General features: G+C 44.4%; 8 protein-coding genes across 8 annotated transcripts; 4 read left to right on the forward strand and 4 right to left on the reverse strand.

The window, feature by feature from the left end:
* Positions 1-191: 191 nt before the first annotated feature.
* On the reverse strand, positions 192-964 carry BYT42DRAFT_563744 (ubiquinol-cytochrome C reductase hinge protein-domain-containing protein). The gene is made up of 4 exons (XM_051567636.1): positions 729-964; positions 555-641; positions 432-475; positions 192-359 (listed from the first exon to the last, which is right to left on the reverse strand). The coding sequence occupies exons 1-4, from the start codon at positions 922-924 to the stop codon at positions 327-329; spliced, it is 360 nt and encodes a 119-aa protein (XP_051425506.1). The 5' UTR covers positions 925-964; the 3' UTR covers positions 192-326.
* A 1,999-nt stretch (positions 965-2,963) lies between these two features.
* On the forward strand, positions 2,964-5,341 carry BYT42DRAFT_275389 (uncharacterized protein). The gene is made up of 6 exons (XM_051562821.1): positions 2,964-3,005; positions 3,080-3,675; positions 3,755-4,705; positions 4,770-4,892; positions 4,948-5,034; positions 5,099-5,341. Exons 2-6 carry the CDS (start codon positions 3,160-3,162, stop codon positions 5,222-5,224), a joined length of 1,803 nt encoding a protein of 600 aa, XP_051425507.1. The 5' UTR covers positions 2,964-3,005; positions 3,080-3,159; the 3' UTR covers positions 5,225-5,341.
* BYT42DRAFT_612491 (UDP-glucose:glycoprotein glucosyltransferase-domain-containing protein) lies at positions 5,313-11,008 on the reverse strand (the record flags this gene model as incomplete). The annotated part of the gene is made up of 16 exons (XM_051571635.1): positions 5,313-5,627; positions 5,690-5,921; positions 5,984-6,535; positions 6,602-7,698; positions 7,763-8,119; positions 8,179-8,267; positions 8,324-8,498; positions 8,600-8,659; positions 8,723-8,977; positions 9,043-9,119; positions 9,176-9,368; positions 9,425-9,662; positions 9,730-9,955; positions 10,024-10,137; positions 10,203-10,819; positions 10,878-11,008. The coding sequence occupies 16 exons, from the start codon at positions 11,006-11,008 to the stop codon at positions 5,313-5,315; spliced, it is 4,728 nt and encodes a 1,575-aa protein (XP_051425508.1).
* Positions 11,009-11,063: 55 nt separating this feature from the next.
* Positions 11,064-13,386, reverse strand: BYT42DRAFT_563750 (uncharacterized protein). Its single transcript, XM_051567637.1, has 4 exons — positions 13,138-13,386; positions 12,891-13,059; positions 12,664-12,807; positions 11,064-12,602 (listed from the first exon to the last, which is right to left on the reverse strand). Exons 1-4 carry the CDS (start codon positions 13,345-13,347, stop codon positions 11,464-11,466), a joined length of 1,662 nt encoding a protein of 553 aa, XP_051425509.1. The 5' UTR covers positions 13,348-13,386; the 3' UTR covers positions 11,064-11,463.
* BYT42DRAFT_563753 (uncharacterized protein) lies at positions 13,387-18,784 on the reverse strand. The gene is made up of 14 exons (XM_051567638.1): positions 18,567-18,784; positions 17,722-18,479; positions 17,583-17,645; positions 16,665-17,519; positions 16,550-16,606; positions 16,289-16,450; positions 16,123-16,221; positions 15,992-16,060; positions 14,870-15,921; positions 14,681-14,809; positions 14,498-14,624; positions 14,015-14,434; positions 13,753-13,943; positions 13,387-13,683 (listed from the first exon to the last, which is right to left on the reverse strand). The coding sequence occupies exons 1-14, from the start codon at positions 18,613-18,615 to the stop codon at positions 13,647-13,649; spliced, it is 4,068 nt and encodes a 1,355-aa protein (XP_051425510.1). The 5' UTR covers positions 18,616-18,784; the 3' UTR covers positions 13,387-13,646.
* A 784-nt stretch (positions 18,785-19,568) lies between these two features.
* BYT42DRAFT_612494 (uncharacterized protein) lies at positions 19,569-21,498 on the forward strand (the record flags this gene model as incomplete). Its single annotated transcript, XM_051571636.1, has 4 exons — positions 19,569-19,795; positions 19,885-20,756; positions 20,828-21,283; positions 21,356-21,498. The coding sequence occupies 4 exons, from the start codon at positions 19,569-19,571 to the stop codon at positions 21,496-21,498; spliced, it is 1,698 nt and encodes a 565-aa protein (XP_051425511.1).
* A 578-nt stretch (positions 21,499-22,076) lies between these two features.
* BYT42DRAFT_493789 (uncharacterized protein) lies at positions 22,077-23,141 on the forward strand (the record flags this gene model as incomplete). Its single annotated transcript, XM_051564251.1, has 3 exons — positions 22,077-22,446; positions 22,521-22,632; positions 22,706-23,141. The coding sequence occupies 3 exons, from the start codon at positions 22,077-22,079 to the stop codon at positions 23,139-23,141; spliced, it is 918 nt and encodes a 305-aa protein (XP_051425512.1).
* A 72-nt stretch (positions 23,142-23,213) lies between these two features.
* BYT42DRAFT_563760 (eukaryotic membrane protein family-domain-containing protein) lies at positions 23,214-26,161 on the forward strand. The gene is made up of 9 exons (XM_051567639.1): positions 23,214-23,897; positions 23,980-24,122; positions 24,201-24,520; positions 24,581-24,748; positions 24,821-25,143; positions 25,209-25,277; positions 25,362-25,636; positions 25,701-25,836; positions 25,906-26,161. The coding sequence occupies exons 1-9, from the start codon at positions 23,337-23,339 to the stop codon at positions 26,029-26,031; spliced, it is 2,121 nt and encodes a 706-aa protein (XP_051425513.1). The 5' UTR covers positions 23,214-23,336; the 3' UTR covers positions 26,032-26,161.
* The last annotated feature ends 806 nt before the right edge of the window (positions 26,162-26,967 follow it).

Consider the following 26,967-nt stretch of genomic DNA (forward strand, 5'->3'; position numbering starts at 1 on the left):
TGTAATATGTTCTATCGTGCCAAACATAGATAGCAAAGGGTGAGAATCTCGGCGGAAAAACCACGGTCCAACAGATCCATGTCGTGTTCTAGTGTCACGACGGTGGCGCCATACGAAATCGTTATCCATTGTTCTCGATCAGTTCCCACAACGTGCTTATCCTTATGCAACAAAGAACGACCGCACTCATTGGCAAAAATAACATCAAAGTACTCTTTTTGTGAGAAAACTGTTAATATCCACTCAACCAAGTCATTAATTATCTACTTTGTATCAACAGATATCTTTTTTTTTTTTAAAAAAAATGACAAAATGATAAATATCTTCTATTTGGTGCTGGCCATAACCTTGGGAGCAGCCTATTATATATAAATATGTTAACATCCAAGCGTGTATCGGGTATTGTCGAATGAATGTGCTTTGATACTTACACAGAGGTCAGCACAGTGCATGAAGTGGAAGAATTCCTCAATGCCTAGAGAAACCCAATAATTAACATCGCGCCTCCCTGAGAATCGATGCTGCCCAGTGACTTTTCGAAACGTGACACTTACAGTTTTCCTGAGAACCATTCTCGACACGTTCATTACATTCGTCGAGGTGATGCTTCAAACCAGAGCATTCTTTGCTGTTGGCGCATTCTAATTGGGGGTTGAAAGAGAAACGGTAAAACGCGACGTGTCAGTTGTGTAAACAATGGCGTTATATGGTGTGGTGCGGTGACATACCCTCCATAATGGCTTCCTTGGGATCGACGAGTTCTTCTTCTTCTTCTTCTTCCTCCTCTTCTACTTCCTCTTCCTTTTCTTCCTCTTGGGGCTGCTCTTCAACGGATTCGGATTTTTCAACCTCTTCGACGGTCTTTTCCGCTTCCTCGGCGTAGACGGTGGGAATAAAGTTGGAGATGAAATCAGCAAGTCCCATTGCGAATTGTTCTGTAGGATATAGAGTAGGGAGTTTTTAGTGGGGGAAAAAGCGCTACGAATGTTTTGGCGGACATGGCTTAAGCTCCCCCCTGCCGAAACAAAAAGCCACGCTCCGACTCGGCTCGGCTGTCAATTCGTGACTGTTGCTCTGACTGGTCAGACCGGTCTGACAATCGAAAAGATGGAAATTAGACGCGCCCTGGGCCGAGGTGAGGATAAATCAACAACTGGAACATACTTCATACAGTTCCCATGATTCACTTTGGTGTCTAAGCTCAAGTGCATAAAAACAAAAGAAAAAGGGCAAAATATCACGTCATGATGCTTGTTACTGCGTGCTTACATCCATGTAGGCCTTATTTAGACTTAATGATATGTTATGCTTGAATAGAAATAAAATCCTTGTGCATTCGGAGGATCCAAGTTCTAACTGTTTCTGAGCCAGAGGCATCTAGTCAAATCATCAAGAAGTCAAACAGTGTTGTATTTACCATTTTCTCTAGGGATGCAATGTGACAATTCTGTTTGTGCGCAAAGGTGTATACACGCGCGTGCAGCTCTAGCCGCTTCTTTATTCAATGCAAAACAGTTTTATAACCTTTAATCATAGGTGCATAACCTCAATTACGTTGCAACGATGGCAGTGATGGATTTTCCCGTGAATTGCTTTATTTGTCCAGCACGACGGGATAAATTAAAGATCAAGGTTTCAAATGACATCATACATATCCTTTTTCGGTCACTGTTTCGATGTCGAGGACAGTGCGTTCCCCAGTTCTTGGCATCTACTTTGGCTATCAATGCGTCCTATTTTCAAAAAGGTTATGAGATAGGTAATCATTGCTCCATACTGTACAATGGATTAATGCAATTTTTTTTACCGGCAACCTATTAGCGTGAAACGATACAACATAAGTAAAAGGCATGCGGGGGCCAAAGACAGTGTTGATGCTGGCTTCGTCATTTTCAGTTACTCCGACTGACCTCCGCTCAGTTTTCCACCCATATATTGATGTCAGATTCGCATGTCTTTTTTGCCTCACTTCTTCCTTCTATACATCTATTATGTCTTTGTCTGCCGACCAAAACCTCGCTCTTGGCCCTGAAGCTTCGGATCCTTCCACAGTGAACGCACAGCCCGATACATCTCCACCACCGGAAGTCAAGCATCCCCATTTGACCCAGATTACGGGTGCACTTCATGATCTCAAGGAAGGTGTCAAGGACACATTAGGTCAACACGATCACGAGAAGAAAAAGGTTCCTCAGGATGGAAAGACAAACCCTATGGAGTAAAATCTTGACTTTGCATTATCTATGCTTGTACAATACTTACTACTGCCCTATTTTACAACTTTATCGCTTCCTGTAATAATAAAAAAAAAAAAAAAATCGATGCCCCGCTTGCACATTCTACTTTGTCCTTCTTTAATGACACTATATCCATAGCCATTATGTAATCCATTCGTACGCAATGATAATCTGTCATAGTTGAGTTATGGATTTTGCCTTGTTTGTCAATCGACTTTGGTAATAACAGCAGCAGGACCCTTGAAAGTCATTGAGTGATGATAAGAATAAAGTCGAATAAATCTTGGCAATCAAAGCATTTGTGTGCTATAAGTTGCATACTTGGCGCATCATCTTCCAATATATCTCTAAGGATGAGTCGTTATTGGTACTTATATCCGGAAGATGTGCTAAAAACACCGTATACTTGGATGATAAGAAGGTGAGATTACCCAATAAATGTATTGGTTGCTTCCCAAGAAAGAAATTTGGGAGAAAAAGAATAAAAAAGAGATTATGTAAACTTTTACACAATGATCGCCCCCCTGAACACACTCAAGATGTCTTTACCAACATGCTGGAATTTGCCATACTGTACCACTTTTTCTTGCTGTCGTTGGTCTAGACAATTTTATGCGGCTGGCTGAACCGGGTAAATTTCTTCTTCGATTATCATTGTTTTTTATACCTGTTTCTTTCTGCAGCGATCATATGATGTTTAGCCCTCTACAGTAAATGACCTTTTATTCGTAGTCAAAAGCAGCGTCTGTAACCACACAGCTCTATGCGGTAAAAATACGATAGGCCTCATCCATGCAAAATAATCATTCAATCGGCTCCGAAATATTTTTTCTTTTGACCAGATTTATTATCGAGTCTCCGAAAGGATTCGACGTGTCGCGACGCGTACCTTTTTTTTTTTCACCCCCTTTCGCAGCATCCAATGAGCAATGATGACACGATTCCCACTGTAGTATTGCGCATGTTGACGGATCGTAAAGGCATTCGTCTTTCGTCCGAGTACTTCAAGACATGGTATGCTAACTGGCGATCCAATCAACCTCGGCAACAGCCCATGGATCGTCAAGTCATCTTTGACGCAGCGCTTCGCGATTTTTTAGCCACGGACTTGGCTCAGTCTTCGGTACCAGTGATACCCGAGGATCACGGAGAACAGGCTCTATCAACATTCCCGCCCGGCGAATTACGCCACGGAGGAGGAGTCGTACTGCAGATTCAAGACACACTCGACATTAGCACTTCCACTCACACGTTATTAAACAGTATGACCACCGTCGCCTCTGTCCGTCAAACCTATGTCTTGCGTGGCAAAGACGATGAAATCAATTTCCCGCGTGGCATGCTGCGGTGGACCTTGACCGATGGTCACCGCCAAATCCAAGCCCTCGAATTGCAAAGAATACCGCAGCTTGAGCTCAAAACTCCTTTTGGTTGCAAAGTAAGCCAACTTATGAACAAAAAAAAAAATCCTCATTGTTTATTGTTCTCTGACCGATGATTTTTTGTATACTCTGTAGCTGCTTATCCAAAGCGCACAATTAAGGCGAGGCATGCTTTTATTGGATCCATCCACGGTGAAAGTACTGGGTGGTGAAGTACCCAGTCTTTATGGTGCCAATATGCTGTTGGAACTGGAAAAGCGATTCAAAACCAGACTTGGCATTACAATGTCTACAGCACCATCTGAAAATGCAACTACAAATCCACCACCACCACCGCCGTCGTCTGTACCAGAAACGCCGCCTGCTCCTTTCACCCGCAATCCTATTCCTCAACGCAACAACAACCCATCTCTCATACGTACTACAGTAACTAGTCCTCATACTTCTAATTTGCATACCACGCCTCCAACTACCAGCACTTCTTTCACACCTATCGCACGACCCATCAGTTCAACCAATCATTTGTCTGTATCTTCTTCATCATCACGCTCTTTGTTGACCCCACCAACGCCGCCGCAATACACCACCTCGCAGTCAAGGTCGTTGCCATCCGAAACAGTCAACTCAAATCGGTTTACTGTCACGGACATACCGTTAGATACAGAGATGTTTGACGATATCAACGATTCGATGGATGTTGATGATACTTTTGGCAGCACCGCTGTTTCATCACATGCGGTGTCTGTTTCTCCTGAGCCTGCCGCGCGTGATCTAAGACATCTCGTGAAACAGTACACCTACCATGACGATGATATTGAAGTGGAAGATCTAACGGAACCACAGCGTGCACCTTCTCCCAAGCACACTACTCAAACCATGCCTCTTTCGACGCAGCAATACAACCATGACTTTGACTGGCTGGATTTCAGCGGGCTCGAGGAAAGCGAAGGAACCAAGATCAAACAAGAAAAGCCTACCATAGAAGATGGTAAACTCCATACGACCATTGGTAAAGTCAAGGAGATGCTGATCGCCATGGATAAAGGAGAACACATTGATGAAAACATTGAAGAAGTGGTTGTCAAGGTAAATATTGATGGGATCTAACGAAGCGGCTTCAGTGGACTAATCTTTTTTTATTCTTTCATAGGCTACTGTTCGAAAATTGGCTACATTAAAATTGACTCGGTCGCAAGGTTTCTATCTCATTGCTTATCTCATCGATCCAAACGATCAGTCAAACGATACGCTACCCGTTGTTTTTGGAACCAAGGCAAGTTTGCAGCTTATGATATAAATTACAAAAATCTAACCGCATGCTACTGTAGGTCGTCACCCAATTATTAGATGGATTGACCCATCTGGACGTCATTGAAATGAAAGAAAAGCAAGGGCAAAAGGAAGTAGCCATGCGAGTAAGTTGGAGGTCTCATCAATAGGTTTGAACATACGCATAAACTGACAATACAAAAAAATTAGGTATTTAAACCGCTACAAACCAAGCTCATCAGCACACCGGCCAAAGTCGAACTGGACATGTCTCTGGTAGAAAAGTCAAGTAAAGCTGAATTGATGCCGGCTGTCACATCCTATATTCCCGAATAGCTCTCCTTTTTTTTTCAAATAGTGTACATTATCACACAAGTCTGTATATTTTTTTTTCCACTCATTTGTCTACAGTATTGTTGCTTCACTACAATTCATCTTTTACGTGAGTCACAGTACGTTTGGTTTCTGCTTTGGCGGAAGGCAAGTCATCGACGGCATCAATGATATCTTCAAAACTGTCGTCCATCAAATCATGCACCACCTTTTTAGCTTCCTCAAATGCATGGCTCATCATAGGATGTGCAGGCGTGGATGCAGTGGGGGTTTCCTTTTGCTCTTTTTCCTGATGTTTAGCAACCTTCTTGCGTAATTTATGGATCTGTTCATCATACGCTTCCCATTCAGGAACCTGACGGCGTGCTCGGTCCAGCTTGGGTTCCTTTGTAAGCGGATTATTACACTGCAAACAAGAGAGTTTAGTAACAGAGTCCAGTCATGCCAAATTTTCATATTCAATTTTACCAAGTCAATTGTTTTGGCTGTCTTCAAGCTTTCATCACTGCACCACGTCTCGCACCACAACCATTCTTGGGGCAGTGAGTAAATAGGAACAATGTGTTGCATATTGTTGGGTAAATCCTGATCCAGGTTGGCCAAGGAATTGGGATCAGCACTCAGTTGTTGATACTGAGCACGCAGGCGGTCACCAGCGGCCAATTGACGGAAACGAACCAAATCCACCACATACAGAGCGCTAGCAACGTGATCGACGTTAACACGGAGTGCACTGATATCATTCATACTTGCACAACAAACCTAATATGATAAGGACGACCTGCCAAGTGGCCTTTCCAGTAGCCGTGGTTCCAGAAACGGAATCCATCCATTTCGTGACGATCACTGCAGAAGGGCGTGTAGCCGTAGGGTGCACCATGAAGATCAAGATCTACCAGTTCCTGAAGATCGGTGCGCACAATTTGATCGGCATCGACAAAAATCACCTTGTCCACGTCCAGAGGGAACAACACATCCAGGAAAAGGATCTTGTAGCCCCAGATGGTGCGTTGTTTTTCTTTTTGCGATCGAAGCCATGAAGGCCAGTTGTAAGTTACCATTTCATAATCGAAACCATACTCTTTGGCCATTTCAGGCACAAAGTTTTTAAAGGATGGCGACAAGAAATTCTCGATAAACCAAAATTTGACTGTGCTCTTTGTGTGCTCCATGACTGAGGCGATCATGATGGATAAGAAGCGCTCGTACAACTGCCCTGACGCAACAGAGAAAATGTTGATATCGGCTTGACGTGGCTTGGCAGGAGCAACCTCTTTGTTGTCACCCTGTTCATTTTTGTTCTTGCCAAACAGTCTAACAAAAGAAAAAAAGATATCAGCTCGTGGCTCGTCCATTTTCCATTTTTAACATGCAATTTACTTGTTTGTCATGGAGGACCAAAAACCGGTTTGTGTCTTTTGCTGATCAACGGTTGACTCTTCTTCCAATACATCGTCATGTTCTCTGCCTGGATTTTTTCGGACTTGCGGGAAAAGCAAAACGCCTTCAAAGGAAGTAAGAGGAATCAACTTGTTGGCTTGTTCATGTCCTTTCACCCATCGACCCTCGGTTCCGATGTTTTCAATATGGTAAACTTGGCTAGAACGGCCTTCGCGTAAAGACAGATTCCAAATACCGGGATGAGCTTTGAGTTGAAAGTAGCCAAGGTTGGCCATCACAATCGTATCTGTAATGGAATGATCCGTGTCGGTACCCAATACAAATTGCAGACCTCGAGGTGGTGCTTGTGTGGCGGCATCAATGCAGTGACCTTCGATCAAAATGTGTTCCAGTTTATAAACGGCGGAAACAGAGGATTGTCCTGCACCAAGCGTCTCGAGTAAAATATTATCAAGATCCATGTTGGCTTCCTTGACGGTGACATGCCAGGCATTGATGGTGTCTACACCAAGTGTGTACAAAGACGAGGGAGGCAAATCAGCAAAGTAAGCAGCAGGCGTTTCCAAGGCTCCCGTTTTCGAATCAAAATGCAATTCGCTGTCGAATACGTAACGATAGAACCGCTTGATAGGAATTTCTTCCAGTTTGGGATGCGGATTGAGATAGATATCGATGTGGATACCGTGAATCTGGGACAAGGTTTCCAAGAATCCCGACCATTTCTGCGCTGTTTCGCTTACAGGGTTGAGCAACACTCCAATTTCGATAAAGGCATCCTTGCTGGAATCGCCAGCAGTCAAATGCACCAGATCGGGATTCATATGGTGATAAGGTCGGGTACGCACAGGCGTCTGTTTTCCTTCAAAGACGTTCTTTGGCGTATTGGCTTTATCGATTTCGATAATCGATGTAATTTTCATCACCATGTCAGCCTTTTGGTTGGACTCCTCGGCACCATTACCGAGACTTTCAAGTGCTGTCAACACGGGTCCCGCTCGATCTTTCATTTCAACTTGCCACAGCACATCGTAATCCTCTTTTGAGAAATCGGCATCTGCATCAATGGGACCCACCATCTATGTCATTTTGATTAGCAAGTGAATAACATGATGATTATAGAAAACATCAAGCCAAACTTACTCTTCCATTCACAATAATACCGGAGAAATTGGATGGCATGCCCATTTTTGTCAATGCATTGCATTGATCGTCCCAAACAGTGCTCTTCACTTTCACCGCTGCTTCCACGATAGGCGAGCCTGGAGCCATAATCTTGATTTGTTCGGCAGATGTTGAGGAAGATTCGGCTGACTGATCTTGCAAGACATGTGCAAACAACTTTTTCAAATCTTCGACACCTGCCTTATGCTGAGCGGTGTATTGGTACAATACGGAAGAGAACGGTACGTTTTTCTTTTCCGTGAAGCCAGATACGTCGGCGCCGGAAGTATCCGCAGTATTGTGAATCAAGGCTACTCGAGCTTGTTCATTATTTTCCTACGCAGCGGTTTAATTAATGTTGATAATGAAAAATGTATCGAGCATGCAACCCCTACCAAAAATGACATGGCTTCCAAAGCGAGTTTCACGCCTGCCACCTTGTTAAAGTTGGCAATAACCCATACATTTACAGTGGGCTTGGCTCCTGTTCAAAGATCAATAACCTTTTTTTCTTAAATTGCATAACCATGGCTCGCTTACCGCTATGGACATAATAAAGATATTTCAAAGAATCCGATGGCTCGTATACAGGCAGCATATGAAGAGGTCGGTCCTCTGTAACAATGATGTATGGATTACGCGAAGGCGCAACATACGGTTGAGTGAGCAAAAATTCATAGACATTGGTCGTTTGACGAATCTGTCCCATGTAAATCTATTGATGTCACAAAGTTATTCATCCATGTATATAAGTAATAACTGATATATAACCTCGCCCCCGTCCCAAAAAGAAGCCCACACACACTGCATACTTACGTTTCCAGCAACCAACTGCGTTTGCTCATTAAGTGCTTGAAGAAGGATTCGAGGCAAAGCCTGTGATATGAACCGATGATGAGTAGATGTTCAGATAGAATAGCAATGAACAGATTTTTGTACCTTGGTATCATCGTATTCAAGATATTTTCCATTCAAAAACATGGTATAAACATTGGTAGATTGACTGACGCCCATTCGTTTGGCAAATGCGCGAGCTCGCTGGGCATATTCACGACGAGAATCCAAAACATCTTCAAACGTCATACTGTCTCCGGATTTCGGCTTCCCGGCCTTGGACATCACAAAGGTAAATACTTCCTCTACAAGCCCAGGTGTGGACGATTTAAGGTTGTCTATCGATAATTTATTGGCGATCTACAGAGAGTCCCACATGAGTACATGGTAATGACAAGCAAAAAGATTATTCCATTCCAATTTACCTCATTTAAAAAGGTCATGCCTTGAGATTTGCCATACTCCGTAATGACGTAGTGAAGAAGCTTGGCCGTAATAGTACCTACATCAGATATCTTAGAATCGATGCAAGCAAGCCTCTGGGATTGCCAAACTTACTGGCACTATACTCGTCAGCGTCGACCAAAGGCATGATGCCAAAGCGGATGGGTGTTCCTTGTTTGATCATGTGTTGAATATCGTCTTTGATGCGGTTCAACGATGTCAAGGTAGACAAGTCTTCGATCATAAGTAAATTGTAAACATTGCGACGGATAGCACGTAGTTGTCCAGGATAAACAGGACGAAGCATCTAAATGATAAAAGTCAGTAGTTACATCAATCGTACAAACGCATTTCATGGCTTACATCATAAAGATTCGATGTCCATTCTTTGTAACGCTTATCCTTCTCAAGATCATTCCACCAAATGGTGGTAGGCTGTTCAGCCGAATCACGCACATCGTATATTTCTTCCATTCCTGTATTTGCGCTTTGAGCGACCAATGCCTCATGGGAGAGAATATCAAGCGCCTGTGAAGCGTTGATTCCTAACGATTGGAACTTGTCCATGAGTTTTCTTTCGGTCTGCAAAGCCCGAATAAAGCTACAAAAAAAAAAAAGGCTCATTTAGTTAATGCAGGCAAGTGGGGGACAATGAATGGGTTACATACAAGAAGGGATCCACTTTATCCATGTCGACTTCCAAGCCATTCAACCACATGGCGTTCAAACCCGGATGAAGAGGCGACTCTGGATCGTTCACGCTTCTGAATTTCTCTTCCAGTTCAATTTGACTGATACTCTGTGCATATTTGGGGAAATCTTGCGATAACTGGGTAAGCGACGAAAGCGGATTCTCTGACAAGGCGACAAACTGAGTCGCTTTTAACGCCAAATCTAATCGCAGAAAAAAAAATATGAATGAATGCATCCCGGAACTTTGGCTATGACCTTGATTAAATTACCTCGTATTTCCTTTGGCGTCAATGGTTCAATGGTCGGTTTGGTTTCCTCAAACAGACGTTGGCTGATTTTTTTGCCAAATCCGGTCAGCGTACTTTTGATGGAGCGCGTGTTTTCTGTATCAAAAGGAATACATCCGTTAAACAAGGAGATGCCTGCACGTTTCGCGCTTTCGCTATACCTTCTGCTGCACGATCATCAATCACAAGGTAGTCTGTATTCTTCAACGCCAATTCAACCCCGTATCCTGACAGATAAAGCGGTCGGCTGCTGCTTTTATTGTTGTTGGTCGCGGGTTTATAGCGAAGTACATAGGAAATTTCGTATTTTTCAGTCGCTCGCGTTAGAATGGAATGGAAAGCGGCAAAATCAGACGAGAATTCGCTCGTGTACAAAATCACGGGCTTCCCGGAAGGAGGTCCAAAGACGTGATCAAAAGGTAACAAGCTTTGAGGCAGAATATCCGCTTTACGGATATAAGCCTCGAGCTTGGACGGTTCGCAGAACTGTTGCTGGTTGAGTTGAGCCCATACACTGCAAGCTTGGTAATCCGCAATGGTGGGAATAACGGCTTGCTGATAGTATTGATGGTATGCTTCGATACGCGGAGTAGCAATATGCAAAGCCAACCCCATTTTGAGAATATCCATCTGGAATGGCGCTTGGTGCAAAGCGATGCGGTCAATGGCTCCCGAGTAGATCTGCTGCACGGTCTTTTGACTGTCATCAGTAGTGAGCGAGCTAAAATCATCGAGAAGCTTGAAATACAAGGTGGAATTATCCATGCCCACCGTCTCACTAAGTTGATGATCAGTTTTTAATCGAGTGAGGCCAAAATGCCTGTCATTTCACTTACGCCATTTCGACGAGTAAATTGGGAGCTTGCCAAGGAGCAACAAGTGTCAAATCCACGTATGGAACGGCATAAGCCAATGGAGCACATACGGCTATGGCAAACCCTAGAATGGTCCGTTTCCTTCTCGTCATGGTGGATATAAACGAATCAACTAGTCGACAGCCTTTTTTTCAAATTCAATTTATTGCTGGGGAGGAAGTGACGGTGGCAGCATGAACCAGTCTGGCGGCGACTGAAATGGATCATCGTTGTCAAACTTTGATTGCACAGGCCGTTTTGGACAATTTGTCAAAACAACCACATGCGCCATGACAAACAAAAAAGCTACTTGCGTCTAATATAAATGAATCTCTATAACGACATATAACGCGGAGAAAGGGTTGCATATGTTCAAGAGCAACTTATAATATAGTATACAGTTCTACTCGTCAGAGTTTCTCGCTTGCAATAGACGTTGTTGACCTTGTGTGATGTTTGTATGATATCATCCAATTTGGCATTGAACTTGGTTTATATATCTAAAAAAGATGATTCTACATGACATGGTTTCTTCGTAACTGGTCGGGTACCCATTTGCCAAGGTAGCTTATGCTGTTTTCGGTTTCTTGATGACCGCTTTTTCGGAGACGCAAAAGTGCTTGATGATCACCGCCAACGTCACGACGGGAAGGCTTACTAGGGCGAAAAGTATCGCATACAAATCGATGTTATTGGCCTTCACAAACGACATGTGACGGGAAACTACTTGACGGTGGGGCAAATTGGCTCCATCGCTGACAAAGAGCACTTCTTCTATCAAATCGGCTCCGCGTATGGCGCCCGTTTTGGAATAAATCTGAATAAGGGCTTGATAGCGATCCGTATTCTTCTGAAAAATGCCTTGCTCATCCTTCAACACGCGACGTAACACTTCAGTACCTTGCTCCTGGCTTTCCTCGTGTGACATGAATCCAGCCACCTCTGCGCGCGAAAGAAGTCGCGCAGTAGTGGGCTGATCCGAGAAGAACGGATAGATAACCAGACGTACACCGGTGTGAAGCGCTTCCGCGACAGACGACGCACCGCCATGCGATATAAATGTAATGGTCGCATTGTGACGTAAAATACCTACTTGAGGTGCCCATCGAATGATACGGCAATCAGGATGATCTCCCTGTAGCATGTGCTTGATATCATACACGCGATTGGATGCCGCAGTAACAGTGGCAGGAAACATGCGATCTACTTTTTTGGGAGCCGCGGCAGAAGTAGCCCAGATGAACCCATCAATGGTACCTTCATCGAGATTCTCGACAAGAGCCGTGAGGATGAGTTCAATATCTTCACGACTAGGAATTACATGCTGCCCAAAGCTGACATACGCTACGCGAGAATGTGCTTCGAGGAAATATTTCAAATCCCCGCTCAAAGGTTCATAATGTTTCGGCAACACCGGGCCGACCATTTCCACCAAGGGGCCGAGAGGGCGCGCGGCTTCCAGACCAAAGACCGAATTGATGATTTTCAAATTGTCTGCCAAAAGAACATCAGGGGTATCGAGAATGGACGTGGGAATACCCGCTGCAGTTTTTCTTGCCGCCAGTTTGTTCAGTTTGGGGCCCACTTTCATCAGCAGTTGGAAAGGTCGCATGAACTTGTTCTCAAATCGTTTCCATATGCCCTGATATTGTGTCGTAGGGTCGCCAAGCGAGAGGATGTCGTTGTTGATGTACGGTGCTCCAGCATCTAAAAACAAGTCCCATCAGTTGTATGGCTCTGTAACCGACATATCACATCATCTACCTACCAGGAAACATGGCATTTGTCGCAGTGACGACAAGAGGTGTCGTTTTAGCGTCGCGGGTTGCATCCATGCATGCGACTGCAAAATGATCACAGATCACCATATCGATGTTATGCGTTGCAAACAGCTCTTTGTATGCCGCAAGCTCTAGACAACCGGGCCTTGTCATCAGTACAACATATCTTTATACCATTTCCCGATCAGCATTAATTCACCCTGCGTAGACCTACCACGCTCATAATCGCTATGCAGCACGTCAAAGGTAGCAGCCACCATATCGAGCATCTTTGGATGGCTGTTCTCCTCGGATAGAAAATCCTTGGAGTTGAGCAAACTGGCCGGTCCTATCGAAGCCGTCTCGATCGAAGGATAAGCTCGGCCATATCGAGTATGATCGTCCTAGAGTGAACGACCGCATTAACAACAAGTCCCGAGCAACATTGTAAAAAGCTTCCTGTCATTTTCCATCGTACTTGCCTTTGCGGCATAAATGACGCGATGACCTCTCGCGGCCACTTGTTCAAGTACGGTGAGCACCCAGTTGACATGAGACGATCCACCACCGGCCACACTGAATAATACAGTCTTTGGTTCCCGAAATGTCTGTTCAAAAGTATCACAATGGCCATGATGTGCCATGCAGCTCAGCGATACAGCTGCCAGGGACACCCACGCCGAGATTTTCATTTGTCTTTGTATAAAGGCACAAAAAAAAAGATCCCCCAAACCAGCGATCAAACTGTTGCGGACTTCTTACTTATGTAAATCGAGTCCATGAGTGGAAATCCTCGGAGCCAAATTTGAGTCATTTTGGCGCGGGGATGTCCCCCCTCCGATCAGGCCATCACAGAACAATTACCCTTTTCCCGGCAGAAGGCTATAGTTAGATTTGTTGATTTTTTTGATAAAAAAAAAAGAGGATTGATTACTATGAATAGAATGGAATTATGTGGGTGATTAAAACGTAAAACAGAATAACAAGAATATTATTGATCTTTGTCAGTAAATAGTTCGGTATAAAATCTGTATAAACAGTAATGAAATGCGAATTAGCGATGCGTGATCAAAAAGAAATTTCGTTTTATGACTTACTCTGATAGAGGTAGTTTCATGCGGTGACGATGTGCCATTTCCTCGATAAACTGTTTTCGGATGACATAAGGTCTGGTATAAGTGTCAGTGACCACGCGGCAGGCTTGATGCGCTGAAATGGACGTGTTGCGGATCATGGTCCCCAAAGCATGCCGACTCACGATCATGCCATCCACAAGAGGACCGAATATCTGGGGGTTATGGAATTAAGGTTAGGTTCAATCATGAAACCAAGATTCCTGGTTGCGGGGTCCTTGCTTACCAATGCATTTTCGCTTAAGCGATGACTGGCCATGGTCGATACCGCATTATTGCCAGCAGTGGGGATCAAGATGCGCACCCAGTAAAGTCCATTTCCGCTGTTTTTGAGAGGATTTACAAAGATAAAGACCATGGCTTTGGACGTGCTGAGACTGTGAGTTTTAATGCGCTTGGCAAGTTGCTCATAACCCATCAAATCCTCGATCCAAATAACGCAAACGTGATCATCCGAAGTCACTTGTTGATGGATTTTTGAGATTGTCTTTGTAGTACCCCACGTTACATCGTCTGCAGGAGGTTCGTTTAGGAAGTAGGGTACATTGACCAAAAACTCGATCGTACGATCACAATAATACGGCGTCGTATGACAAATGGCTCGATCGAGTTTGCCTTTGAATCCTCGGTGTTTTCCCATATTGATCTGTCCATTGAAACATTCATTATCTCATAACGTAGCAAGATGATCAGACCATTCTTTACTTACAGGCCACCCTAGGCAATTGAGGAATTGCAAGAATTGCTTCTTTAGAACGGGTGGTTTTTCAATGAGTTCTGACCAAGAAATATTGCCGGAGGCTGCATAGTAAGCTGAAATAGAAATACAATCGCGTCTGCGCCCGTCGTTAGTGTCCGAGAAGATTACGTAACCAAACCTGTTTTTACTCACTCATTGAGCAGATCCAAAGTTTCCATTTCTGAAATAACGACATCAGTGATGCGCAACGGGGTGACATATTTCCGATTTTGCGGTTTGAGCAATCCGAGTTGCGATAAGAGCAAACGGAATCCTCTTGCACTAGTGTAACAGACGGAGTCAGTAACGGGTGCCTTGGATATTTTCGATGGAGTGACTTACTTTTCCAGGTCAATTTTTGGGTTGGGCGGATTCACATGACAATCGCGCAAAGGAGTGTCTGATTGACGAGTCATGGATTGGCGCTCTGCTGCTTTTTGACGTTCGGCCAGCGATTTCACCATATGCCATTGCTTCCACGCGGTGCTGTTACATTCGAACATGGTTTCTATAGATGGCAACTCGGCCTCATTTACAGCGATCGCCGTAGAGATGGTAACGGGATTCACCAGGCGGTCGGTTTCTGTGGGCAACTGACGAAGTTTGTATCCTACATCGGCCGACGCATCGACCGGCGCGGGTGATGAGGACATCGGGGTGCTGTATGCGGACAACAGTCGTCGATCCTTATATTGGGTTTCCATCGTCCATATGTATTTGCCAGTAGTATCGCGAAGAATGACTGTCATGGCAGGGACAGTGTTGATATGTTCATCGGCAACGGCTTTGGGCTTAGCATCCACGAGCGCCAGGATGATTCTATTGTCAATCAAAAAGTAGCGAACGCAATCGTGAAGCTGCCACTGTTCTTCCATAACATCGATGATGATGCCATTATCGTCGTTGTCCGCCTGTTGTTGTGCACAGCGATATTTGATGTATTGCAAATCATCCAACGAACTCGACCTGCGATTCGCTGACCCATGCTCTTTTTCCAAAGGAAATTTTCCCAACTGATTGACGAATTGTGACATGCAGTATTCTGCGGCCATACGTACTGCGATCTCCTCTTTCTTATGCGTGTGAGGACCGTTCCGTTGACCGGTGTGGGCGGCTGTGGTTGGGGTCGCGGCCGCTTTATTGGATCGTGGCGGAAGCTGGAACAGCTGCTTGGTAGGTGGGAAGGTTGTATCGCGTCGCTTCTTCTTTTCAGGATTGCTCTCATGATGACCAATGACTGGTGTTTCATAATCGCGGTCAAAGATGGTAATTCCCTTGCTCAAAGTAGCAATCACTGCCTGATAGCAATCCCGATCGTCAATGATCCAGTGGCTCACCAGGATCCATTTAATCATACAATCATACGCTTGCACAATCAGAGGATACGTTTGATTCTATGTTACAAACCCAGATGTCAGTGATGCACACTGAATGCAACCAAAAGCATCAGTCAAAACCTCATACCAATTTCCCGGCCCCGATCAAGGTATCGACATAACGACACAGAGCCAAAACAAGTTCCCGTGCAACATTCTGGCATATCCAATGGTTATTCCATGATTCAAAAATAAACAGATTCAAAGCAAAAATTTCACCTTACTATCACGTTTGACATAATCATAGAGATCGACGAAATCCATCAACACGTCGAAAGCTACGAGGGTGACATCCGACGGTAATTGCATGGTCAAAATCTGCAGCAAGAATAAAGGAGATAAGTTCTACCTATGTAGCAAGTTCTTTTACAGTCGTCCCTTGTACCTTTTCTTGAATTAGCTTGACCACGGTGCCGACGAGCCCAGGACAGAAAGGAACATCTTCAATCACGTAAACATTGATGAGATGAAGTAGGAATCGCATATTATAAGAGGAGGATTCGGTCCGTAAGGACATGAGCAAAAGCTCCAGTATGTAAAACTTGAGCTTCACAAAAAAAAAAAAAAAAAAAAAAAAAAAGGCCCATCAGAAAATGAGCGGATGAGCAACCCTGTCCATTTATGCATGCAGACGCAATCCACCTACACTAGTAAAAGGGCGTTCGGCATCTTCTTGAGAATGTTCTTCGTATAGGACGCGAATCTGAGGTATGAATAGGTCAGTGATGATTTTTTTAAAAAAAAAGCACAACATGACCTACCAATTGAGTCACCAATTGCTCCTGTTCGCCAACCACAGAAGCGCTGTCGGGTGTACACTGGAGATCCCAATCCCATCCAGGTTTCAGCTGCACTTTTTCAAAATGATTCGGGAAACACATGATGGTACTGATCACTTTGATAGCGGCTAATCGTAATTCATCCACGGGCACGTTTTGACACTCGATCTGAAGCTTAGGTAAAATCATTTTGATCGCAGAGATAAAATCGGGAACAAGCATGCGTATGCCTTCCAAGTCGGCAGCAAAGAGTTCGGTGCAGTTGACAAGAATGGTGGGCAAGCAAGCGTCCGATTTCAGCCCCACACAGAGCGCAGCATAAAATCGTTCAGTGTACGTACGCAGAAACGGTTGATCGGTTTGAGGCTGTCGAAAGATTCTGCACAAGATGCCAAATGCCTCTGCGCAACCACGTTGCGATTCAAGATCCGCCTGAGCAGCAATGGAACATGCATCAAAGAGAATGGGAGCAAACATGTGTAATATGGTGTTTCCGTTGCTGGGAAAAGGGCCTTCGATAATCTGCACGGAAGAGCGATCATTGACTGCATTTAATGTATCGACGAGCTGACCGATTCCCAGCATGGCCAAGGTAAAATTGGCAGATGAAAGTTGAAGTGGATGCGGGATCAGGTAAAGCATGCGGTGCCAAGCGTAGTATACAAATTCGTTGGGCAAATCGATCTTGACATTGACCCCGTTCACGGTCAACGCTGATACATCGGTTCCGTGTTGCGTGCCATAGAGAAGATGGGTGATACGGTTGGTAAGAGACAGCGAAGTGGAGCTCCACTGTTTGATCGCTTTAGGTCGATGGGTCCACCGCATAAAGCAACTCTGTGAACAACGATCAGGTTACCACTCTTTCTATTGTTGACCGCCAATCCGTGCGGGTTTTACCTTTAATATATCCCACATTTCCACATCCATGTTCGTCGATCGGAGCCACAGCTCAAAAAGTACCTATGCACCCATAAATCCAATGTTACGACTTATCCTTTTACCAAAAAGAATGTCAACAAGCTCTTGAAATGCATACCCTCAGTAGGTGATCGCATAATTCGTCACCCATATTAAGAACGCCGGGCATGGGGGTATCCCCCATGGGCTCCTTGAGCAAGACGTCCGCGATACCTAGCATAATTTTCAGTAACACTGTCCACGTTTCGGGAGTCATGTCTAGCGTGCGTCCTGCTGTAGCAAACACATTCAAGGTCTTTTTGCACAGCTCGATATGACGTAGGACAAGGTGCGACAGAGTTTCTTTCAGCAGATTCGATGCATTGTTCTGCAGCGAAGGGGATGTGGAGCTGCCATTGTTCATGGGCAGCAATGTCACGGGGACGACGTTGTTATGCACATTGACGGGAGGAGTGACATTGATATGAAAGCTGGTGGGACGATTGCCTGGATTGGCGTGTGCGGAGGGTTTGGCTGGAGGTGTCGCGTGATGGTGGGATCGAGCGATGCGAGGTTGAAAGAGAAGTGAGTATTGATGAAAGATGATCTGATAAAATTCTTGTTCCAGGCCGTCTTTTACCACGGCGGCTGGTCGTTTATTGGGTTCAAACAGCCATTGCGCATAAATATTCACGTCGTCGGTGGTAATGTGCATATCTTCCAGTGGAAGATTGAACCCTTGGCCAATCACTTCCATAAACCACTTTACGTGAGCAGGCGAAGCAAAGATGGAAGGATCAGGTGCTTGTTTCCCTTGCGCTGGATGAAGGTACGACGTAATCTCTGATATCAGCGTCCTTCGAATGGACAGCGGAAGCGACCCAAGAATATTGGTTTCTAAAAACCGTGTCATCAGCGCCATCATCGTATTAATAGATAAATAGTGTCTGCACACAAAGGCACCACGATTAAGTTTATTCCTACGTGAGTCATGCTGCAGCAATTGTAGCTGAGCTATCCAGTCCAAAAACATGAGGCGCTAACACAAAGTCCCTGATGATTGGGCGATGGCTCCACTGTGTGCTTGTATGGGAAGATGGGGGAACGAGAAATAACCAAAACTGTCAGGCAACCCTTTTTTTGGCGCTCCTCCACGAAAATCAAACACAGCCAAAGAGATTAGGGATTTCTTGGAGGCCGTTCTCGCACTCAGCGGAGATGGAAACGCAACTCGCTTTATCCGCATTGGCCTTTTGATCGTGTTTATACGATTCAACAGGCTGCTTGAACTATCAAGTCAACCTTTTTGGATGATCGCGCAAGATGCTTCGCGCGCATGAAAAAGAGTTGATGAGGAAGACGGATCATCTACGCTTTTATCACGGAACTATGAATATCGAAGCATTTTTTCACCTGTATCATGAAACTAAAGACTGTTGCACCCAGTTGTCACGGTTCCCAAGTTGAGAGGAAAAAGATTAATCGTTATCTTTCAGCCGTGGACAAGGCCTGGTTAGGTATTGTATAGGTGTACACAACAACATCACCTACACAAGATAAGTTTATCGAGTGAGATACCAGCTCAGGTCATATAGAAATGAACATGTGTTATTGTACGATCAAACATGGTTATCTCTGTTATTCTAGGAATTGAATGAAGCAACAGCAGTCATGTATTTGCCAATATCAGAATTTAGTATCCAGTATGGCTCTAATCGCTTGATTACCTTTAGGCAAGCAAAAGCGTTCACATAGACACAGGTAAATCGTACTAGGGCCTTTTTTTGTGGCTATTTTAATGAGATTTATATGCATTATTTGAATGTAGTGAGCATTGTCCACTGAGCAAAATGTTCGAGGTCGATCTGTGCCGCGTGACGTGCGGGGCGGTATTTTAAAAATTTGTAAAGTGAAAGATGAGAATGGCCAGCTGGAGGCATGCCCAATTTTACCTGCTATGCCAAGCTGAACCGCGCTTTTTGTTCCATGAATCAACCGGGGTCCTACAATTCGTCACCAAAACAGTCTATGGCCACATCATTGCCCTCTGGAACATCGACTCGGGCCATCGCGTCTTCGGCCGCTGTACCCTACCGTGCTTCTTCATCGTCGCCTAACCAATCAGCCAACAGCGCCACCGTCATTGATCCAACCCAGTTACAAAAACCTCTTTTGCAAAGAAATGTACAACCGTTTTTAAACAAACTCTACAAGTAAGTTGCACCTGTCATGGTCAAAGAAGGAATTCTAGCTGATTCGCTTTTTTTTTTCGCACCTGTCCTTTGAATCGATCAATGATTAGCATGGTCAATGATCCAGCTTCGGACGATTTGATTCGCTGGGCTGATGACGGCATGTCATTCATCGTCACTCGGCACGAAGATTTTGCAAGAACCGTGTTGCCGCGGTTCTTTAAACATGGCAATTTTTCGTCGTTTGTTCGACAGCTCAACATGTACGGTTTCCACAAGGTGCCTCATCTGCAGCAAGGGGTGCTTCAGAAGGATAACGCGTCCGAGAGGTGGGAATTCAGTAATCCCAATTTTCAACGAAATCAACCTGATCTGATGCTGCTGGTGACCCGTAAAAAAGGCCGTGACCCTGACGAGAAAGAAACCGGCAATCTTGATCTGCAGCATATTTTGGACGAACTTCAAGCGATCAAGAAACATCAGATGAATATTAGCTCGCAATTGCAGACCATTCAGCAAGACAATACCCAATTGTGGCAGGAAACCATGGCGGCAAGAGAACGACATCAACGCCATCAGGAAACCATTGACAAAATCCTACGATTTTTGGCTTCCGTCTTTTCCAACGAAAAATCAGTGTCCATTCCAAAGAAACGACGTTACTTGCTTGGCAATATAGACGATCTGGAAGATGAAAGTCATCGTTTCGAAGAACAAGATTCGGATGCTGACGAAGATAAAAATGCCGGCGACCAACCACCTACCAAAGCGCCACGCACGCAGACATCGGCACCGTTTAATCTCGATGATTACACGCATACCAGCATCAACCCGTCCACTACTCCACCATTCATACCTTCTCATACCACTGCGCTTAGTAATTCTATATCACCTTTCACAGCAACCTCAACCTCATTTTCTCCGCAAACCACCTCTGTGCCTTTGGGAGATCTCGATCTTCATGCAAAAACAGCGGCTCCAAGTAATGATAACAGGCCTTGATTGTTTTTTTTTTTCTGCAGGCTAATCACATCTTTTTTTCTATTTCATTAGACATAACGGCTACACCGCAAGATTTGTCCTCATTGTTCACGCCGCAACAGTTGCAGAATTTTCAGAGCTTCATCAACTTGGCACAAGCCAATCCCGACTTGTTGAATCAGTTGACAAACTATACGTACAACGACCCAATCTCGTCGACGACCCTACCTCCAGTGGAAGCATCCTCCGATTTCTCATCACTTGCCGATCCACTGAGTGCTTTAGCTCCACCTGCATCATCATCCTCCACAGATAATGCGGCCGTGGCGCCTTTCAATACTGGTTTACTACGTAAAAGCACAGAAGACATTGCTTCGCTGTCGCAGACTGCCGATGCTATCAACGAAAACATTGATCAGCTTGGCACCGATATCGAAGCTCTCGTAAGGCAACTCGGTTTTGATCCAACCAAGCATGGGAATACCGATGATCATTACTTAGATATGGATGACTTTTTGGACACCTATGGTAAATTATCAATAATGCAAAAAAGGCAAAGATCTCTATCATTCATGGGATGCTAATGCTGTATTATTCTAGGATTACCTGAATCCTCGGTACCAGACCAGTCCTCAGCCTCAATCACCCCGTATCCGGGCAGTCCAAACGTAAAACTGGAAGAGGGGTCTTCCACAAGTAGTGCCACGACGCCTTCCAAAGATCAAACACCATCCATTCACTAACGCTCTCTCCCCCTTCCCCCCCAAAAAAAAATAATTCAATTACAAATTTACACGGATGATCACCAAGTGGAAAGCTTGGGCGAATTGAGTGTAAAGCCAAAAGGGCTGAAGCTGAAGTTTCGCCAACAGATGGCAGGGGATAACGTTGGAAATGAAAACGAAAAAAAAAAGACAATCAGCTTCAGGATTACCTGATCATACGTTTATTGCCATGATGTACTTAGTCGCACTTGTCAAATTGTATAAACTGTAGTCTTACATCCTTTTTCATTCAATTTTTATATGAAAAAATAAGAACAAAACATCTATGTATAAAGGAAACGTAAGGACTCAAGTTTCACGCTCACGATTGGACAAGGAGATTGGCGAAAGTGCTTGGTTCAAGGTACTTATTTGCCAGGACGGGTCTGTGTGTCCAAAGTGTCGGTCGGGACATGCAGCCAATTATGCAGAAAGCATGGGGTCAACATTACATCATGTCCGGAAAATCCGAGACTTCCCGACTGGAACTGTCATTTTATGTCCATGAATGGAAATTATCCATTTCTTTTCGCAGTTTCCGTGCGCCTTCCTTATCCATGACAGGTCACCATTCCCTCGATTCACGCATTCAAAGCGTGGTTCAGAGCCAACCCACTGAATTGCCCGAGTTTCCTGATGACAAGAGTGATCTCCCCAGCGATTACGAATATAATCCTGACGAAATGGACGATGTCGAAGAAGAAGTAGAAGAAATTGACGAAAACGAACTGTTGGCTCACTTGGATCGACAGGAGCATCCCCTGTACGTTGCCCAACGATTGTTCTATAACGAAGTAAATACAACGCAATCGCAGACCCACGCTTCCGAATGGCAATTACACTGCTTGCAACCCAAAGTGATTGAAGATCTCTACGCTCACGGATGGGCCACCGTGAAAGGAATGTTCGAACTGCAAGATCTCAAAGGTGAGCCTACAAAACTAACGTGCAGAAAACCGTAACAGTTTATCAGAGTGACCTCATGGATGTTTTGTGAATAGGCGCTTATGAGGAGGCAAACAGCATGCGCGGCCAGTTTACACCAGCCGATAAATCAATCCCTGAAGGTGATCCTTTCAGAGATACAAAAGCCCGAGATGATGCCATTATCTGGTAAATAATGTGGCCATGGATGATTTAAAGGCGGGGCTTTGGCTTACTGAGCACACGATTCTTGTTTATAAAGGCTTGATCCGTCATCGCAGAAAATGACCGAGACCCCTTATCTTCAAAAAATGCTCGATTTTATTCGAGGCCCATTGAGCAATGACCTCAAAAAGATGATGCGTCTTCGAGGCCCTATTGAATATCAGCTGTCGCATTTCCCCAGCAACGGCCGTTATGAAAAGCACCGTGATGGTTTCCCAATTGACGATCCAGAAGATACGCAACAGAGACGTGTTACTGTCATGATCTTCTTAACGCCTGGCTGGACCCCATGCGATGGAGGTGAACTCCGTATTTTCGGCAATGCATCTGAACAACACGGCACGGTGGATGCCGCAGCAAGAGATATCCACCCGTTATTGGACCATATAGTAATTATGCTTAGTGGAGTGGTAGATCATGAAATTTTACCCGCTGCCAAAGAGCGATTTGCATTGACAGCATGGCTGCGATAACACCTGCAGTTGTCAAATATGAATTATGCCAAAAAGTAAACGCGCTATTTTTGGAAATGATGAGAATATGAAAAAAAAAAAAAGAAAAAGAGAGAGACTTCGTTATTTGTCTTTTTTTCTCCGCCTTGAACACTTCTATAACACTTTTTTGATCACTGTTAAACTTACCCTGACGGTTGGGTACCATTTCATGTCATGCATCAGCAGCATCTTCATTCTCGACAAAGAGTGCGAATGCAAAGTGCCGATGGTTATGTGGCGAATTCAAAAACAGCACGGACGTCATCGTTACCGGCAGAATCGAGAAGACCCTCTTACAGCAGTCCAACCAGCAATTCCTTCCAAGTATTAGATGATACCCCACCATCGTCACCATCCATCCCATCGTCGCAAAAGAAAAAGAAGAAGAAGAAATCGCCTACCGTTGTACTTTCAACCTCGCCCCAGTTGGTGCCTACGGGCGACCATGCATCGCCTGTGGATGCCGATAACCAAGTGCCAACGGACCTGCATCATTCGAATAAAGTATACCCCGCATCATGTCCCACCAGTCCTTTGGCCACCGCCGATGGCTACAGTGGCGCAAGAAAAGAGAGTAACCACACCAACAACTACGACACCCATTCTGGGAAATTATCAATCTCCTTTTGGGATTATCTGCGTGATGAATTAACCGTGTCCGACTTTGACAGCGCCCAAGAGTTGAAGCGCGAACGAGTCACCAACTTTTTGGCCGTGCCGGGGGCAGTAGAAAAGGTGAAAAAAGAGAATGCAAAGAAACAAAAATGCAATTGCATTGAGCCACGAGTGCATGAACGCTGATGGTTTCCATATTTAGCTGATGGTATTTGGATTTGTTGTCTGCCTCGATTCGTTCCTCTACACCTTTACCATTCTTCCGCTACGATTCTGCTTGGCTCTGTATAACTATTCTCGATATATTGTGGACAATACAAAAGTATTCTTCACGAGGCAAGGAAGGTAAATAATTGTGTTACTTTTCGGTGGAAAAAAAAAAAAAAAGAAGATAACTGATTCTGATCCTTGGCTGATGATCAGATATGCTCGTCTGCGGCCGTCACAAAAATGCGACTTGCTGAAAGGCTTCCTTATCATGATTACTTGCTTAGCTATGTGGTCATTAGATCCATCAAGACTGTATCATTCCATTCGCGGTCAAGCCGTGCTGAAACTGTACGTTGTATTCAATGTGCTGGAAATCTGCGACAAATTATGTTGTTCCGTTGGCGTGGATATTCTCGATGCATTATTTTCAAAATCGACTCTTGGCAACGCGGAGCAAGGAACAGGCACGACCACTTATGCAAGACGGCACTTGCGACCATTTACATTGTTTCTGCTAGCCACCGGGTATATGGGTAAGAAACATCCATCTTTTTATTTATTTTCACTGTTTGGATATCTGACGCATATCACAGTGATTCACACTACGGTACTCTTCTTTCAAATGATCACGATGAATGTGGCCATCAATTTTTACTCGAATGCCTTGCTCTCGTTGCTTATTTCCAACCAATTTGTCGAGATCAAGCAAGCGGTATTTAAGAAATTCGAAAAGGAGAATTTATTCCAACTTAGTTGTAGCGGTAAGTTGTTGATTTCCATCCAAGCGTCATCTAAGCGACTGAGATGACCGGATCCTTATCATTTGAGAATAGATATTGTGGAGCGATATCAACAGTTTGCATTCTTGGTCATCATTACCTTGCGAAACGTTGTTGAATTATCGGATTCGTCGCCGTCGTCTATTTTACCTTCGACCTTTGTACCTTTGTTCAAGTTACCTGCCACTACATCGTTCAATGCTCTTATGACGCCGGTCGTCATGGTTATTGCGTCGGAACTCATGGTAGATTGGGTGAAACATGCTTTTATTACCAAATTCAATCAAATTCGCCCCAGCATCTACGGCAAATACGTGGACCTGTTATGCAAAGATTTGGTGGTTGGAAGTCCCGGACGATTGAGCGGCCAGCGAAATGTAAATATCATCTGTGATTAGTGTGGAAGACATGATCCCCTTTGTCTAAATGGCTGCTTATCTAGGCTTTCATTGATCAATCACCGGTGGTATCGCGCAGAATTGGATTCCCAGTGCTGCCTTTGGCATGCTTGGTACGTACAAAAAAATATTCTTCAGGTTGTGCGGCATTGGATGGGTGGTCTAAATGATGCATTTTTCTCCCTTTTTTCTTGTAGCATGTCCGTATGATGCAGCAGCTGTTGCCCATGATTTTCATGTCTTATGGAGGTGGTGGACAAACGACGCATCAGGCATCGCCAACGTCTTCGATGATGACTCAAAGCTTACTTCGTTATTTGATGGATCATCAAGCGTTTGTCAGTCGAATGTTACCAGCCCGGATTCACTTGATTGTTCTGTCCATGGTGAAATGCGGTTGGATCGAAAGTGTGGTGGATCGTGGATTACGGCTGCTCACGTGGATATTGTTGGTGACGGTATTGGCGTTAATGTAAGTGCAAATCTTACTGACGATGCGAGTATAACGGCTCCTTACAAAAGGCCTTTTTTTTTAGTCTTTTGGCACTCAAAGTATTGGTGGGGACCACATTGCTTGGTTTTGCGTACAAGCGGTACGCCAGTATGGAAGCTCGGGATGACATTGAAAAAGAAAAAGATAAAGCTATGAAGGAAATGGGAAAGGAAGAAGAGGTAAATTTTAATTGAACCGCCCATATTGCGGTTACTAAACGTTCACACAACTTTTTGCTTCCTATTTAGGCGTATCATAAAGGACTGAAGCATTATCTGGATGATCCATCGGATAATATTCTGGGCAAAATGCCTGTCAAGTACACATTGGAAAATGTGGATCGTTTTTCCATGGTTAGAAGTAGAATTCCGTAATTGTTCATAATCCTACCATTCATCTGTATCATGCCCCACTATAGAACAAATAACTTTTAACGTTCAAAACAAGAATAGTACACGCTTTTACCAATATTTTGATCTCACAGTTGGGAGTGGGAAGCAAATTGACACCTTGGCGACGATCCTTACTTGTTTGTGGCGGATAAGGATTTGAAACCAACTTTTACCGCGCCCATGTCTATCAGTTGGACTTTGCTATTTGGCGGTAGCGTACAAAGGGACGCAAAAAAAAATTGTTGATATGGAGGATGAATGGCAGCGTTTACTGGTTGCGCATTTTATCGTCTAACTCAACAAACCTTAGCCATGTATTCCTGATAATTGTCAGACATTATCGGGCGCGGCAAGGTCATCTTATTGAGTCGATTGTTATACAAAGAAAAATGAAGAAGTGAGAAGAAATTCAGAGATAGATGAATTATTACTATCAATATTTGGTGAACCAGGACACAAATTCTGGTTGGGATCCAGAAAAAATATGAAAATCTAACTTGCAAGCAAAGGGCACTGGCGGTGAGGAAGATGAGTGCAGATCGACGGGTTGAGTAAATTGCCAACCAAAGCACAGACAATGCATCCTTCGTATATTGAGCCAATGGAAGCAAATAATTAATTTAAAACACAAAAAGGCTAAGCTCACGAAGGACATTGGCCGCGGCCATCTTGTCCAGTTGCCCTTTTGGGCTTTGTGAGGATAGGAATTTTAGGAAAAAGCCACATCCTGGACCGGCTGGATGTGAATTGAACAGTTATATATAGGCACTCATTTCCTTCTGAAGAAAAAAAAATCTTCGTCTGGCGAACAGTGGAGGCATGCTTATGAACTATGAAGCTGTAGTCCTCACTCTTGGTCTTTGAAGCCTTGATGGGGACGCTTCCTTCCCGGCTGTACGGGCGGGGCTTGGTTGTGGG

The sequence above is a fragment of the Radiomyces spectabilis genome (assembly GCF_025331425.1).
Source record: "Radiomyces spectabilis strain NRRL 2753 chromosome Unknown BYT42scaffold_4, whole genome shotgun sequence".
Lineage (NCBI taxonomy): Eukaryota > Fungi > Mucoromycota > Mucoromycetes > Mucorales > Radiomycetaceae > Radiomyces > Radiomyces spectabilis.